Genomic DNA, 16,452 nt, shown 5'->3' on the forward strand with positions numbered 1-16,452 from the left:
ATCCCTGTAGGACAGCTCTTTTTTAATTTTTTTTTTAAAAAACCCACATCTTTAGACCATCACTCACAACGTCTCCAATGCTGCTACTTGCAACCACTTACTCTAGACTCCAGAAAGGTTAGATCCAACATCTACACTCATGTACAAAATCCGTATCTCATAGGGAGAGATAACACAGGTTATACTTTTACAGTTCCTGCTTACTTCAAGTAAATCCATAAAGGAAGACAAACCTTTCAGCTTACAGTGTTTGTTGTTGAAGTCTGTTCTGTTTTTCTGTTTTATTCTAAACTTACCCGTTGAAACACTATACTAACATCAAGAAACTTAAGTATAAATTTCTTCTGCGTGTTGTCATAATAATTTGAGCCCCCAACATTATCTGTTCTCAAGAACAGAAAAATCAGGTTTGAAGTTCAAAGTGCACAAGTTAGAAATACAAACCTACATCCCAAAGATCAATAAAATAAGAGGTGGAGACCTAATGACAACTTTGTAGCAAACTTAACCCTCCCACAACTACTCCCAACTATAATACACCTGATTTCAAAGAGGAAATAATTTGACTTTTGTATTTTTTAATGCAACTGTGCATAGGAACATATTTATTAAAATTCATCCTTTTTTCTTTCATTATACTTCTGATCGGAAAAAAAACAAATTAGCAGCTACTACACACTTAGACAGTCACAAGGATATAATTTTGTCATCACACATTTGGAATGATACTTTCCCAATAAAAGGACAAAAATTTACTGTAGAGAAAATTCTAGAATAACAAATAATTCGCATCCCTTTGCCAAACAGCTAGGAATATCTGAACACAGGCTGAACTATCCTGCCTGCAGCTTACGCCTTTCCAAAATGTCTCTTTTTATACTACACAAGTGTTTTTGATGTAAACCTCTGTAGTTCCTCAAAGTTTTAAACAGAACTGAAGACTCAAAGTTTTATTCTACAACTATACAATTTTTGTACAACACAACCAGCTTTAAGAAACATAAAATGCAAATATTTTCTTGCGAACAGGAATATTTATGTGTACAAGCCAAAACATTTACAACATCATCCTGCATGTATGTATTACTGATTCTAACCCAAACTTAGAAGATGGAAACTGAAGAAGCATGAGATGAAAAAGCAGAATTTTGAAGTTTTATTGCATCAACAAGTCCCATTAATTTTTGCCAGGCAAAAACACTAAACCCAGAGCCTCAGATAAATTCTGGAATACATATAAATTCTTCCCAAGTAAGAAGACTCCTGGAAAGATATGGTATAGAGGTAAGACGGAGGTAGAGTATCCATGTGGAAAACCACAGAGTTCTCAGGATAAAAATTGCAAACTTCAGTCTGACCAGAAAGAAAAAAAAAAATCCACATACAATGGAAACAAAATGTCCCTCACTCTTCTCAGGAAATAAAAAAAAAACCCATCACTTAAAGTGTAGATGGTTTTGAATATTACTCAGGTTAAGCATGGTTAAACGTGTGCATGGAACCTGAGTGATGCTTGGACATGCCATTTCTCTTCCTATCAAATGGGAAATTGTGATCTATTTTCAAGCACCTGTAATGACCAACCCTACAAATTCTCAGTGAGGGCTGAAATGAATAGTTTATACCTCATGCATTCAGATAAGCAATGAAATCTGTCTTCTAACAGTTAACTTTGCCAAACCAAATAGCTGCAATTTTGCTCTTCTGTATCGAGCATTTGTGTTGAAAACCTGAGAAAGCCAGACTTCTCACATTTATTGGTTAACATCACCACTCTTCTCGTGGTTGAGGCACTCATAGTTTACTCTCATGTGCCCTCACCCTATTTTAAAAACCATACTTGTAGGATACCCAAGTAGAAAGGAGTCCGTTCAGTCTGTATCTTCAGCATACAGTTATTAATCACCATGGATTATGCACCATTATAAGACCCACAATTGCAGGGATTTCTTATACTTCTCTGATGAAAAAGGAAAATATTGGCTTATAGTATTATAACTTACTGTGGACATTTAATGGAAAATATCACTAAAGCCATTTTCTGAAGAATTGAAATGTGGGTAGCAAAAGAGAAACAATGAAGAACAGAGGGACATCTCCAAGATACAAATTTTTGCTAGAAAATAGTGCAGAGGAAAACAAAACACCATTTTGAAAGGAAAGCTTGTCACAAAAGAAAAAAAAAATTTGAAAAAGAAACAAGGGAAGTAAAGCCCAAGACTTCAGTGTTGTGGTTGAATGTATGAAAGAAACAAGTTTGAGACTAGGCTGGAGGAATATTTACAATTACATCAAACTAGTCACTACAACAATCTGAAAAGCAAAACACTGTCAAGCAGGGAATAACCAGGACAATGAAACCATTTGTTTTGAATTCTGAACCAAAAATTTTTACAGACCAGCTTGACAGACAAATTTCTATGCTAATGCCAAAGATAAACCTTGGAGCCTTAGTTGTTCTACTTCACTGTGTTTCCCACTTGAATTATCTCACTTTTAAAAACATTAGGTGTTACTCACACAGACTTCTTGATGATAATGTTGATGGATTTGGGGTCAAAGAGCTAAATCTGTGACCTAATCTTATCCCCTGCCCAATATAATTCCTATATACAAGGATCTGGGTACCAATAGCTAGTAGTATGTTCATGCAGCAGACAATGTTCATAACCTACATCAGTCTTTATGAAACTTAATTCTAACTTTGTATTTGGATTTATTCACCTCAAGAAAAAGATGCTTTGAATCTTTAGAACACAGAGCCTTTCCAGCGTAAGTGGTATTCTGTACTAGTATATCATACACAGAAAGTCATGTTTGCTTTGAATGGGTTTCTATTAACTATAACACCAAACGTTAATGAGTAGCCAACTTTGATATATCCTGGAATTACATCTCATAGCTACATTTGGCAGCAATGTGAGCACTTCCATTACAGCTCAGAGAGCTCTCAGAACTGTTCTCGGCTGTATGTATGACAACAAATCCAGGTACATCTACAAAGGAGCATGAAAAAAGTGGCTTATAAACTTAGGTTAGTAGATGCAGCTTCATTTATACCAAGTATCAAAAATTCTTATTCAATTCCTGTTTGAGATGAATACTTGGCAAATTTATGAACAACACATGCTACTTGTCAACAAAATTGAATCATTCTTTCCAAATCAAGTAAAAAATACTGCAAGAAGTAGTTGCACAAACACTACCAATCTAAGACATTTAGATAACTCACTCCCACAGCAATCCAAAGTATTTTAGAAGAACTACTATTTCTGGTTTCTTTGGGAGGCTTGAGAGAATTTAACCAGGGTCAAATTTTATAAATAATACTCCCAGGGAAAAAACAAACAACTACATGAAGTGTATTTTGCTTCACTTTAAACTTCTGGTATATGCTGTAATGCTGTGCCATGCATTTTTCATCAAGTATCCTGAATTTTCCTTATGCAGCCCTGCAGAACTTTAGGTAGAATATCTACTACTCTGTAGATGACACACTAAAGGAGCACGTTTCTACCAAGTGACAGGAAGTCTCTTAGCAGCAGTACTCAGGCTTTTGCCAAGCAATTACACACATTCCTGGCTCTCAACAGCCACTGCTGCGAGTTGGACAAAACCTGAGGTTTTTGTTTGTTTGTTTGTTCCCTGTCTCCACCTTTATGGAACCATAAAGTATCAGGAAGATAGTAGTTGTTTTAGTCATAAGCCATCTAATGAAAGCCCCTGTATTATCCATAAATACTAGAAAGGGGACAAAACAGGCAGGACAGAGTCCCCACACAACGTACTAAACCCGTATTTTGCTTTAGTAGGTAGCGATTAACAATTAGTAGATGCAAGATTCATGGCAAGTGTTATTTCATTGTTATGTCCCAAAACTGCAGAGTTCCATTTCAGCCTTGCACATCACTCCTAACGCTGTTTACATCTTTAAGTGTTTAATGGCAACATATCAGCTCTACTGAGAAGACAGAATATTCAAAATCAGAGGTAATTCTGTAAAACTCCACCTTTACACACAGAAGCTGTGACAGAACAACATTATGCTTTCAAAGTCAGATATTGGGAAGGGCTAACATTAAAATTTCTATGTAATTCTCGAACCAGATTCTGCGTACATCATGACACTGCTAGTTGACATCTAAAAAACAAATAACGGTCTACAGTCTTTTGGTTCCAATAAAAGAACCTCATATGGAAAAGACCCCTTTCTACTGGCTAATCTGCTTAATCCGATCAAGTTACAGGAGGGGTCCTGCTGAACAGATGAATAGAGACAGCTAATGTACACACAATCAGATTACAGTAACTTTACATGTTTTTCAGTTTCTACCACTTCTAAACTCTTTCAGAGTTTGATTTCTCATGCAAAACTGTTTAGTTTAGCAGTTTGAATATGAACTGACAGACTCACAGAAAACAGACCAGAAGCCCCATCTTCTGTAACTCTATTAATTCCACCTGCAGAAAACGTATCAAACCAAAGCCATCAGAAGTACGGAACAGCTCTTCAACACAGGCAAAATAAGTAATGACTGTAGACCACATGATACATAAGCATGAGCAGGAGACCACATGATACATAAGCATGAGCAGGAAAAAAGTGATATATTGGTAACAGCTGACATGACCATTGGCTCCATAGCACAGAACTGAATTGTACATTTAACTTTGGAGAGAATACTGTCTAATGATTACAGGCAGATATGCTAAGCATATATGTATGAATACACGCAATTGAAAAGATGAACAGGTTTCCCTATGCCAAATGAAATGCGAGATTCTAATCCAAACTCACAAAACCTTATTTTGCCTGCCTGTAGAGATGTACTGCAGACCACAAAACACAAAAGAACAGTATGAGCTGTTACTTCAATATGCAATGCACAGAAGGAAAAATGCATTATATTACATGAAGTTTATTTCTAAAAGGGTATGTATGTAACTCAGGAACTTAAAGTAAATAAATAAATTACAGTAAGCTGCAAAAGAAAGTAGCAACTTAAAGGGTGCATCTTTTACAGTTACTACAGAACTGGAGAAGAACACTTGACTGTTCAGGTTTACAAAACATCACTGTGTCATATACGGCATTATGTTGGTGCTTTAAACCTTTACAAACAGCAATCCAGAAACAGCACACATCTGAGAGAAACCAAGCATAGGAGAGTATCAAGGTGGTATCCAAAATATCACTAGACATCTAGGCAAACTTTTAGACATCTAAACAACTTCATCTAACCCATAACCCATCAATTCACTAGCTACTTTTAGAGTCTGAGTAGTTAAACAAGGATAACAACTATTGTAAGACATCTGCCATTTTTTGTTATACATCCACATGTCTTTAATTACAGAATTTTCAAATGCTGTTTGTCTGCATTTTAATGAACTGCAATTTCTATTCAAATGCACAAGTTATCTTGTAAAAAGTGAGTCATTCACCACTTCCTGGCATAAGAAGATAGAAATGAAACTGCTAAATTGTATCTGCTGAAGTAAAATATGTAGAAGTCTGTATAGCATCCTGCTTAGTAAAAGATTACTAAAGGCCATATCCATCACAAAACACCTTTTAGCAGTTAACAAACAAGTAAGAATGTTCTTTTCAGTTTACTCCCTAAAGACTTAAAGTAAAGTTATAATTACTGTTTTAAGTCATATTTGAAAAATAGGAACTGAAAGCTGCTGACTGAAAAAGGAGGCGGTATTAATATCAGCCTTTTGGTTATTCAGCATGCATCTGTTAATTATTTGTTTCAGAAAGTTATCATAGGCTATCACAGAAATTAAAAAATATTTATATAAAATTATAAAATAATCCTTTCAGCAGGAGGTTGAACTTCTAAAAGTCCCATCGAACCACTATCCTCTGATCTTATGAAAATCTGAAATGTTTATTCTGTAATTCATCTGCTACATGTAAATAAAATAACTTAATTTTCTCAAATAATTTCTATACACATAGACTCATATGACGTGTATTTATATTACACATGTATGTCTTGAGAAACACTCCCTAAAGGTGAAGACAGCTCAATAGTAGGAAATATCAAATAAAACACAACTTAGATTCTAAAAAGTTAAAACATTTTCTCTCATTACTATTAGTCACAGGTAAGCCCAAAGAAGAAAGCCACAATTAAATATACAGCTGTTACAAAATTTGTAATATAAGCTGTAAATTTGGGGGGGGAAAAACAAACAAAAAACACACAAAAGAAAAGCCAGTAAAAACAAAGGACAACACAAAGAAATTATTCAGATTGGTCATTAACAGATAAATTCACAATAATTACTGGCTTGATGCTAGACATGACTGCATAAATATTTAAGTAATACTAAAGAAAAATAAGTTATATTTTTGTTCTGCTTTCAAAAAAAGCAGAATGGCATTCATTTGTCATTTGCTACAGATTTGTATCTTTAAGATTGCTTTTAAATGTGTTAGGGTTGGTCTTCCCCACCATTCCACTCTTTAAAAGCGCAATCAAAATATTTGGCAATATACAGTGATCAGTCACGCACTGATTCTTTCAGACTACTGACAACTGGTGAGTGCATATAAAGTCTGACATGTTCTGTAAGGTAAGGTATATTAATCCTCCTTTGCATGTAAGGAGAGAACCTTAACAGTTTTAAACTGTAATAACACAAACCAAAATGAAATTCAATCTTGTGCTAAGGAGAGCATAGAGTCAAAACGGTAAATACATAAAGCAGACCTTTTATTAGTCAAATTACCCTCAGTAGACATAAATAAGAGCTGTCACTTTAACAGGGCACAATAAGAATGTGTGTTAAGTGTTTAGCTTGCAGAGTTAGAACTAAAAGAGCAACCTGGACGCTTTCATTAAAGCTACTGCAGAACTCCATATGAGGAATAACAGAAAGACAGAAAGTACCAATGCATGCAGAGGTTTTTTTTTTTTAAGTGAAGGCTTCTAAATAGGTCTGAGCTAATGGTAAACCAAATTTGATCAGTAATCAATACACAGCTGAACTTCAGTGTAGCACACTTTTTTTTTTCCCCAGAAATGAACTGTACTGACTTTGAGAGTTTGCTCTTATGCCAGTGTCGAGGCAGGGGGGGGGGCGGAGATAGAACTATTGCTTTTATCTCATCTCACTGTGAGTTGGAAGTCTCTCGTTTTAAGATGGAAGAGTCACTATACTTTGCTTAGGCAGTCTAAATAACAAGGACAGTAAATTTGCTACAATTTCTTAAAAATATAAATGTCTTGATCTAAAATACAATTTTATGAAGCATTTGTGTGCTTAGCTAATGAGATCCAGATTATCTGGTAGGTATTCTCCTCAAACAATCCCGAAAGTCAGAATAAGGTAATTAGCAATCCCATACTGCTCTGAAAATGTATTTTAAACCCACTTATCTTCCATGACACAAAAAGCCTTCCAGTTAAGGCATCAATGCAGCTAACCAAGAAAAAAAGAAGACTGAAACGTTGTAACAAGTAATAAACAAAAAAACCTATTAGAGCTCAAAAATTTTTTTTAAATACTCCTATTAATCTATATTAATACCAGCTACTACAGGTAAGCTTAGTAGTCACATTACACCAAGCAAAGCAATAGTTATAGAAAGTAAGAGGAAACTGCATTCCTCTCTCCAGCACAGGAATATTATTGTGGTCTCATAATGAGGATAAAAAAAAAAAAACAAACCACCAACAGCACTAAAGTAAACAACACTGTCTAGACAACAATGGTAAAGCTAAGCAAAATCAAATCCCTAGGAGAATTCAGCTTAGGAATTAGACCATTGTAAGAATGCACAATTCAAGGCAGCCTGGTAAGGGTTTTGGGTTGGTTTTTTTTTTGATGCCACCTCAAGCCATGCCAGAGAGTTCATCTAAGAGGCAGCAGTAACGTCAAACAACCACTTCCATGTTCCCAATTTTCTAAACTGCACAATCTTTCAAACAAAAATAGTCTCTCTTTTATTGTCAGCTTTTAAAACAGTACACATAATTTGAAGTTTGAGTAATACAATGGAGCAAGCCTGATTTGATCACAAATAATAATTTTAAGATACAGCTCTGGTTAACAAAGACTGCCAGTTACAAACCCATAACACCTCTACCTATAGATTTCATAACATTTGTTTGAATTCAGCTCCCATTTCTGTACATCTTCCAAGAGATTATGAAGGAAATGCTTTGTGGGTTTTACTAGGCATGAACGAAGAAACAGGAAGATGCTTAAGTATAGTTGTAACTTAAGTCATAGATACCAGACTCATTAACAAAATACAGCAAGGTACTTCTGCTAGGTCATTTACTTACCTCCACTTGCTGATTCTTGCTCTTCCCCTTCAGGAAACGTAGCCTGGCTTGGTAAGCTATTCCTAGAACGAGTGACTGACTCTAAATGTGAAGCCCTTCCCAACAGAGATAGCTCATCTAGCACCTCTCCTTCTTTGGCTTCCAAATCAGATTTTGAAGTGGTTAACTGTTTTATGTTACCTGGTGCCATTAAACTATTTGGGTCATTTAAACAAGCTACAGTACCACTGTCCAGGCTTAATACTCTGGCACGATTCTTGGCACTGTTTGTGCTAGAAGTCCGACGTGTAGATCGTTTTTTGCTAATTCCTTCAGAGCTTACATGTGTTCTGTGAGCATTTTCAGGGTCTGTGCCCCCACGTTCTTTAGAAACGTATTTGGTCTTTAGAGCACTGTACTTTCCCTCAGGAGACTGACATGAATGGGAGGTGGTGCTGGAAGAGCTATCACTGCTGAACTGGTGAGCTGACTGCATACTTGATGTCCTGCTCAAGTCACTTTGATCACTGGAGTCCTCATCATGACAAAACACAGCACTGTGAGGTTTAGTACCAGATACACCTCGGAAGGAAACATATTCCCTGTGCCGACTTGAATCAAAACTACTAGCCCGCTTTTTTCCTGTCCTTCTCCGGCTGGACTTGTGGGTAGAGGCTGTTCGATGTATTAAACTAGAAGATTTTGGTCGAACATCTCCTTCTTTTTGTTTTCCACTCGTTTCTTTAGAAGCTCTTGAATCTACTAACACAGCTAGTTTCTCACTCTGGTCATCTCTTTGTTCAGCAGCCTTCCCAGATGGCCTGTCAGCTTGTGTAGTCAATTCATTGGCATGTGGGTTCTTATTGGCCTCTTCTGAAGCAGAGGCACCAAGACCTTTCTGACTGTGCATCTCATCAGATGCATTAGAACCCTTTACCGCTTGAACACCACTGTTAGTGCTCACTTCCACAGTAGTCCTTTCGCTACTAGTCCTTTTGTCAGTAGTAGAACTACTGTCATCCTCTGAGTCAACACCACAGTCCTTTTTCTTACCATCCTTTTTCTCTTCTCTAGGAGACTCCTCCTCATGCTCCGACAACACACTTTCTATATGCGTTGAGCTAGTATGTTCACTTTTATAGCTACTGATGGTACTGTTAGTGTCACGATCAGTCCCACTGCAGTAGCTTTCTGTTGAACCACTGCTTCTAGTACTCAGGCTTCTCAGACTGTCCACACTTTTGTCTGCTTTCAACGATTTGCTCTTCCCACTCTTAGCCAATGGTTGAGGGCTGCTACTTTTCAGAATGTCACCTAATTGAAAAACTCCTGAAAGGCAAGAGTTCTCAGCCAAGGACTCTCTGGATCCAGAAGGGGGCTTGGAAGCTTCTAACTCACTGACAGGATCTAGTCCTCGTCTTTGTTGATAGAGAGGGAAGTCATTTAGTGAAGCATCTGGAAAAGCGACAGCAGAACTAGAAGTTCTTGGTACACCTCGTGGTCTATGATCCTTCCTATAGGAGTGAGAATGCAGAGTTACAAGTGAAGCTACTTCTGTGTCACATGCACTGGTTTTAGACTGGTCCACAAGCTGGTTGTTCGAGAGGCACACTTTGTCACTGTTGTCTCTTGGCAAATCCTGTCCAGATGATAATGAAGGTTGGATGGAGACAAACGAGTCATTCGACATCAGACGAAAAAGCTTCCGATCAGTTGCCAAATCTGTTTAAGTACATATTTAAAAATGTTCATGTAGAACATTCATGTAAGTTATACAATCTGCTTTACAACTGCTTGCTTATATCAGATAAAGTAAATAAACTGGCAAATTCATTTGCAAGCACTATACATCACATTACCATTTAAAAGATTTCCTAGCATTTGGGCAAACCTGACAAAAGACTTTTTTTTTTTTAATAAAAAAAGAAACCATGAACACCAGCTTCATCTCAGCAGCTAATAAAAGTCAACATGATTCTGACATCCCCAAACTCCTCCATTGCTCATGTGTGTCAGACAATGTTTTCATGTATCCCAAAGTTCCTTAACTATAAAAGGGTACCCTGCCTTTTATTTCCTACATGCAGTAAACTGTTTCTTTCACATAAACTTTAAAATGATTAAAGAAAACAGAGTAAACCCCATTAACTTTGAAGTCACAAAAAAACCCATCAAAAATCACCTTTCCTACCAGATACCAAGTAAGTTCACAGTTAGCAAGGAATCGGGCACTGGCACAGGTTTATTGCTACTATAATGAAACTCCCTACAAAGCTACTGAGGTTCTCCTCAACAGCGTTGAATTCTGATTTTGAAGAAAGAACAAGTACTTGCTGCTCTTTCTAAACTGATACCCTACCTCTAAAACTGGTGCTGTTAAAGCAGATCATGAAAATTTGCTGTTAGCTCTTGCTCAGAACGATTGTTTCTGTTATCCATCACAAGCAGTCTCCTGTAAAAGTGTCCACCTGCAGGTAGCATCGAAAGTCAGGCTACTTTCCTTTTTGGTACTGTCACTAAAAATAGAAGATCTGGAGGCCAGGTTAAGTTACTACAATTGCTAAATTTTTGTAGAGTGTATTTGCACATGTGTAACTTAAAAGACTTAGCAAACAGCTCCATTACTCAGCTGAGAGTAGCAGAACCCTGCTACCTATTACAACAGCGCAGCCACCTGTAATCCTCTGTTTTCAATGTACTTTCTGCACTGTATCGCACAGTAACGATGGAAAGGAACACATCAGTCTGATTAGATTGGCCAAATGAACTACAGTATTCCCAGAGTTAACTTCCTGCTAATCACCAGGTACTTTAAAAGTCAGCAAACAAAAGATTTCCCTACAGTTTTATGCTCTGTTTTAGTCTGAGCAGATTTTTTCCTGGCAATAAAGCTAAATGAAAAATGAGATACAAAACAAAATTGGACAACTGAAGAATACAAGCTAGCAGTATCTTTAGATATTAGGAAAAAACAACTACAAAACCCTGAGAGCTTGCATATTAAAAGCAGTCTATAGCTCCAGAAACACAGAACTCAGTGCAGGGTTATTTACTTGACAGAAAAGCATGCCTGATCTAAAAAAAAAAAATCATTTGGCTGTACTGGAAAGTAAAGCAAATTAGTCTACAATGAAGTCTATGAATCCCAGGCCACGTTCAGTATGAGAGATCATCTAGAGACGTGAAAGCTGGCTAGCTTTCAGCAGTAAGAAGACAGTAAATATTTACTACCTGCTGGAAGATGCCAGAGCAAGAAACACACAGCCAAAGAATAGAGTTAAAAGGATTCAAGCTATGCATCCCAGGAACTTAGAGTAATTAAGAAAGGAAATAGAAAGCTTCAAGATACCCTTTCTTAGAGTCTATCAACAAATTGCATGAATTTATTTAGCATGTTAAGCAAGGGGTCTTTGGTAACAAAATACCATATTTAATATGCAGGAAGAAGAAATTTTACCTTGTTCTTCACTCCCTTCTTTACATAGGCTAGAACTCTGGCCAAGACTTAAACTGATATCATCAGAGGTCTTGGCAGTGTCAGTATCTCCTGTGAATTTTAAGAAAGAAGAGTACTAGTGCTCAAAGTATTAACGCATACATCTACATACACTGCAGATTTCTCACCTGTCATGAAAGACTGCTGCTTTTATTTCTTCATTTGAAGGTAAATAACAATAATTACAAGTAACACAAGATTCCTTTTATCTTTTAGAGATACATATTGTCTACTCTATTTCTTTTATTTTGTATATAAGAAAGTTTTCATTCAACGACACAGATCTTCCATGAAGAACTAGAAAGGTATCTTACACAGAACCCAATGGAAATAAAAGATTTTTGTTTTTCCCCTTAAAGATATATCTATCTGAATATTCCTTTTTTGCATGGTTGCCAATAAAAATCAGTGGTAGATTGTAACAAAATATTTGTAAAGATACAAAAGGTAAGGAAAAATCAGGAAGGTGACAAAAAGTTACATATAATTTTCTTTTGTCTTATTACTGGCTTAATAAATTTAGACAACAGTAACATTACGTATTACAAGTAATTTATCTTTTCATCTCAGAGGAGTTCAAAAGGGCTGTCCTGGACAATGCTTTTGCTAGATGCCAAGCAACCAGAAATAATCAAGTCATTGAAATACAATACCAGAAGGGCGATTGGCTGCACAGAACTCAAAATAGTAGGGAAAAGTCCACTCAAACCAACCCCTTGGCTCTGCATTTACAAGCAACAGAAAAACCTGTTGTTATATGGAAAATAGCATGGATTCCAGGATATTCTCTCCTAGTGTTTCAGGCACATAATTTGCAACTCCAAGGAAGATTTCTTCCAATTAGTAAATGCTGTACTTAGCTCACAAAAAAGTTCTGAAGATGAACAAGGTAGATGCTATTTAGAAACAACATAGTAAACAATAGCTATTTGAAGTGCTACTGCGATGTAATTTTAAGGAGTAGCCAAAAATCTCACCTTTGATGGTTGCTGCTGTTCCCAGACGAGATAACCCAGATCCAACCTAGAAAGAGGGAAATTACATAAAAAGCTGTAAACTTTGAGGAACTACCCAACTGTTGTTTCTTATTACTGCAATGCATGCATTTGCCTATACACCTAGGAGACATTTTCAAAGGCACAAAAGCGTCCAACAGCACAGTGCCTTCTGACTCTGAATGTTTCTACTGCAAACAGTGGCACCTAATTACACATCCAACTATATCACTGCATTATTCTGCTTTATAGCAAATGTACTAGGAGATTTTACTATGCTGATTTTAAAAACAGTTTATAATCTAGGAATTTTTCTTGAAAATACTTAATGTGGAAACAAACTACTAATGTGGTGGTACACTAATAACTGCTGTTGTAAAGATGAATGCTTAATGCAGTGATCACGGTTGCCTAAAATGCTTAAAGAAAACACCATGTTAATATAAAACTTAGCTGTTCAACACAGTAAACACCAAGCTAAATCCAGAAAGTGCTGCCATTGGAAAAGATACATGTTTTTACCAGGGTTAATTTTCAGGTCTGTCAGAGTTGATCCAATGACCAGGTAATCACAAGAACCTAAGTGTTGGTACACGGAAAGTGGCAGCAGCATGAACAGGGGATATGGCAGGATGATCCCTGCTGGCAGCTTAACAAACTTAAATCAGTTTAACCTAATAATTTTACTATATCTTATTCCTCCCTCTCATTCCTGCAAATGTAATTTTTCTTTTGAAGACAGTTTCTGAGTACACAGATTACGGTTACCTCAAAGCAAGTAAACCAGTTAGTGAAAGACTATGCAGTATTTCTTGATCTATTCTTGGATATTAGCTACAATCGCATTTCAAATTTACAGTATCTGTTTTTTCAGCCATCTTCAATGGCCAACCAGCAAGCACGTATCTCCTCACACAAAAACTAGTTAGCCATTTAGGTTTGCAGTCTGCCTTTCTACATGTCTTGTAATCTGTAGTGGATTATTTTGCAGAGGTGCTAAAGAGAACTTAGTCTTTCCTTCAACAATGTTTCCAATACCACCTCTCTCAAAGAACTCCAAATAGCATGCAAAAACGCACGCGTCAATTAAACCACTCAGAAATAAGACAGGAGAAGAGCACTCAAAGGCAAAATCTGAACCCAAAATACATAAACTTGACAATTTGACTTTACCGTATAATTACTGGGATGCTGTTTTCAAAAAACCCTAGTTCAAATGACTGGTGAAAAGAGAGCATAATTCTACTAATTCTTCTCTGTAAGCACACCAAACTTAAGATAATGTGGAGATGTGTGCAGATTTTATTCAGCCATACTACAGAAGAATAATAGCTTTGCTATGTGTAATGCAAAAAAGCAGCTGGAGCTTGTTCAATGCATTTTCTTCACTACACCATCATGCACACTTTTAGTTAGTCATTTTGCCATGTTCCAAATTTTTTTTCCTTCAGTAACATGCCTTGCTGAATGCTGTAGCTAAATGCAAATGCATCAGCATGGGAAAGCTATTTCACACAAAAGAAACTGAACAGAACTCAGATGCTTACTGTTCACATACCCTTCTGATGCTGCAAATTCAATCACAGCTAACCAGTAATCACTAATTTTATCAGCATAAACACACTTTAAACACTACACTTCCTTTCACAGTAGCTTTAACTGTGTTATAATGTCATCATTAAAGCACACAGGAGAGAACACAGAGTTTCTTCACATGCTTTAACATTAAAACTGTTACGAGTATGCTTGGAATAGTTTTTTTTTTTTCCCCAAAGACCAGTCAAAGAAACATGATCCCCAGCCTAGTTCTGTCTTCCCACATGGATCATCGCTTCCTGTTCCTTTGAACACTACCAAATACCTGCTCTCTTCAAAGGAGAAAATCTCTTGAGTATCTATACTGCATAACAGAGCATTATTCAGATAAAGCACTAACATTAGAGTAACACTGCACTACATTATATACTGTTTGCTCAGAGAGCTAATTAGAAGGACTGGATATTGTAATACCACACCAAGGATTTCCACTTCATTCAAAAACAGCTTCTGTATCTCTAATATAATGCTGCATTGCTCATTGTCAACATAACCTTACAGTCTCGCCAGTCAATCTACTTGTCCTCATGAAGAGTTGGTAAAAGAAAGATGCCACGACTGGCTAAACGTCACAAATAGAAGGAACCGCACATGCAGTGCTATGGAAGTTGAATGCGTAAATCTAGCAGACATACTAAGAAAACAGAACAACCTCCCCAGTGAAACCAGAAGGCAAGTAGAGTATAATGAAGTTGCATTAAAATCTAATAAAGCCAAATTCTTCAGCACTTCAATCTAGTGCACAGTAGCCCCTATTTATTGCTTTCTTCTAGCCTCTATTGAAGTGTCAAAATAGTGAAGATTGTGCAGAGGTCATCCAAAAATAAACAGTTTTAATATTCCCATTTCTACCCGTTTATCTTGCTTTGTACTTTAGCAAATTAACATTTTTGACTGCAGAGTCTGAACTGTCAGGAATCACAACTTTCAGAAAGCCATTTGGCATTGCAAGAGATAATCAGCAGTGGTAAGTTCTAAGAAGACTTAACAGAAGCCTCCTCAAATTCAGCACAACTGGAGTTTGCCAATTAAGCATCTAAATGACAGATCAAACAAAAGTAAGGTAGGAAAACAAAGCGCATAATGATGAAGTTACAGCTTGAGATCTCTAACAGCTCACTGATATCAACAGGAAGAGGGAAGCCCACCACAGTGGGTCTTGGTACTTATCTGACCACGCTCTGAGCCATTGTGATTTACTAAATCAGAAGAAAGCGAACTGAGCAAAAGGGAATACTTTCTGATGGGACAGTAGGTTGCCTTATAAAATCCTGCCATTCCTAAAATGAACACAAGATGGGAGGAGCAAGAGCTATGCAGCTGGGAGAGTGCAATGCCACCCTAATAAAGCAGTTAAGAAAAACAGAAAGGTAAGTTGTTTATCCTAATACAATTTAAAAAAAAAATAAGAAAAAAAATCAGCAAAGATTACTCTACAGATTACGAAGCCAGCAGTACTAAAGCAACAACTGCAGTAGCTTTAATTCTTACCTGGTTGTTTGGATCTAACCCAGCATATGAATTGCGTGAACTACAGCCAACAGGGGGAGTTGCTTCGCGTATAAACTCTGACATCTCAATCCCTCCACTGGGGTCACTGAGAGAAACAGAAAAAAAAACAAAAAACAAAGCAACAACATTAACCTACCAGTTAAACAGAAGTTTGTCTGTCTACACTGAGTGCAAATTCAAAACAATTTTTCCCTTTTCAAGTATCAGGGACTCAATTATATCCCCGTATCTCAGATGAATACTGCCCACTTGACACAGGAAGCTCAGTCAGAGCTGGCGCACCCCATATACTGTCACAGAATCTGCTGCCTTGTGAAGTCCACTGTCACCAGCCAACACAAACCGTTAAGACTTAGGAGCTACAAGGCGTTTTGAATTGCCGACATACAAAATTCTGTCTATACATACACACATGTAACTTCTGGATCATCTGTCCAACTATGATACCCAATCAATCAATAGAAAAAGCACTAAATAGAACTCTTTCAAAGAGCAGGGAAAGGACTCAGATTGAAGGCACCTGTTATCCACGTCTTTTCCTTAGACTGGATCTAGGAGCAAAAGTAAG

General features: G+C 36.9%; 1 protein-coding gene across 7 annotated transcripts in view; it reads right to left on the reverse strand.

Moving 5' to 3' along the window:
- The window catches only part of PCNX1 (pecanex 1), a 94,534-nt gene that overhangs the window by 63,625 nt on the left and 14,457 nt on the right, over positions 1-16,452 (reverse strand). For all 7 annotated transcript variants that reach the window (XM_068397476.1, XM_068397474.1, XM_068397471.1 and 4 more), the window contains 4 exons: positions 15,864-15,969; positions 12,759-12,804; positions 11,743-11,832; positions 8,307-10,007 (listed from right to left, as the gene is read on the reverse strand). In XM_068397476.1, the coding sequence (XP_068253577.1) occupies positions 8,307-10,007; positions 11,743-11,832; positions 12,759-12,804; positions 15,864-15,969 (1,943 nt within the window). The remainder of the gene's footprint in view (positions 1-8,306; positions 10,008-11,742; positions 11,833-12,758; positions 12,805-15,863; positions 15,970-16,452) is intronic.

Source organism: Nyctibius grandis, chromosome 4 (assembly GCF_013368605.1).
Source record: "Nyctibius grandis isolate bNycGra1 chromosome 4, bNycGra1.pri, whole genome shotgun sequence".
NCBI lineage: Eukaryota > Metazoa > Chordata > Aves > Nyctibiiformes > Nyctibiidae > Nyctibius > Nyctibius grandis.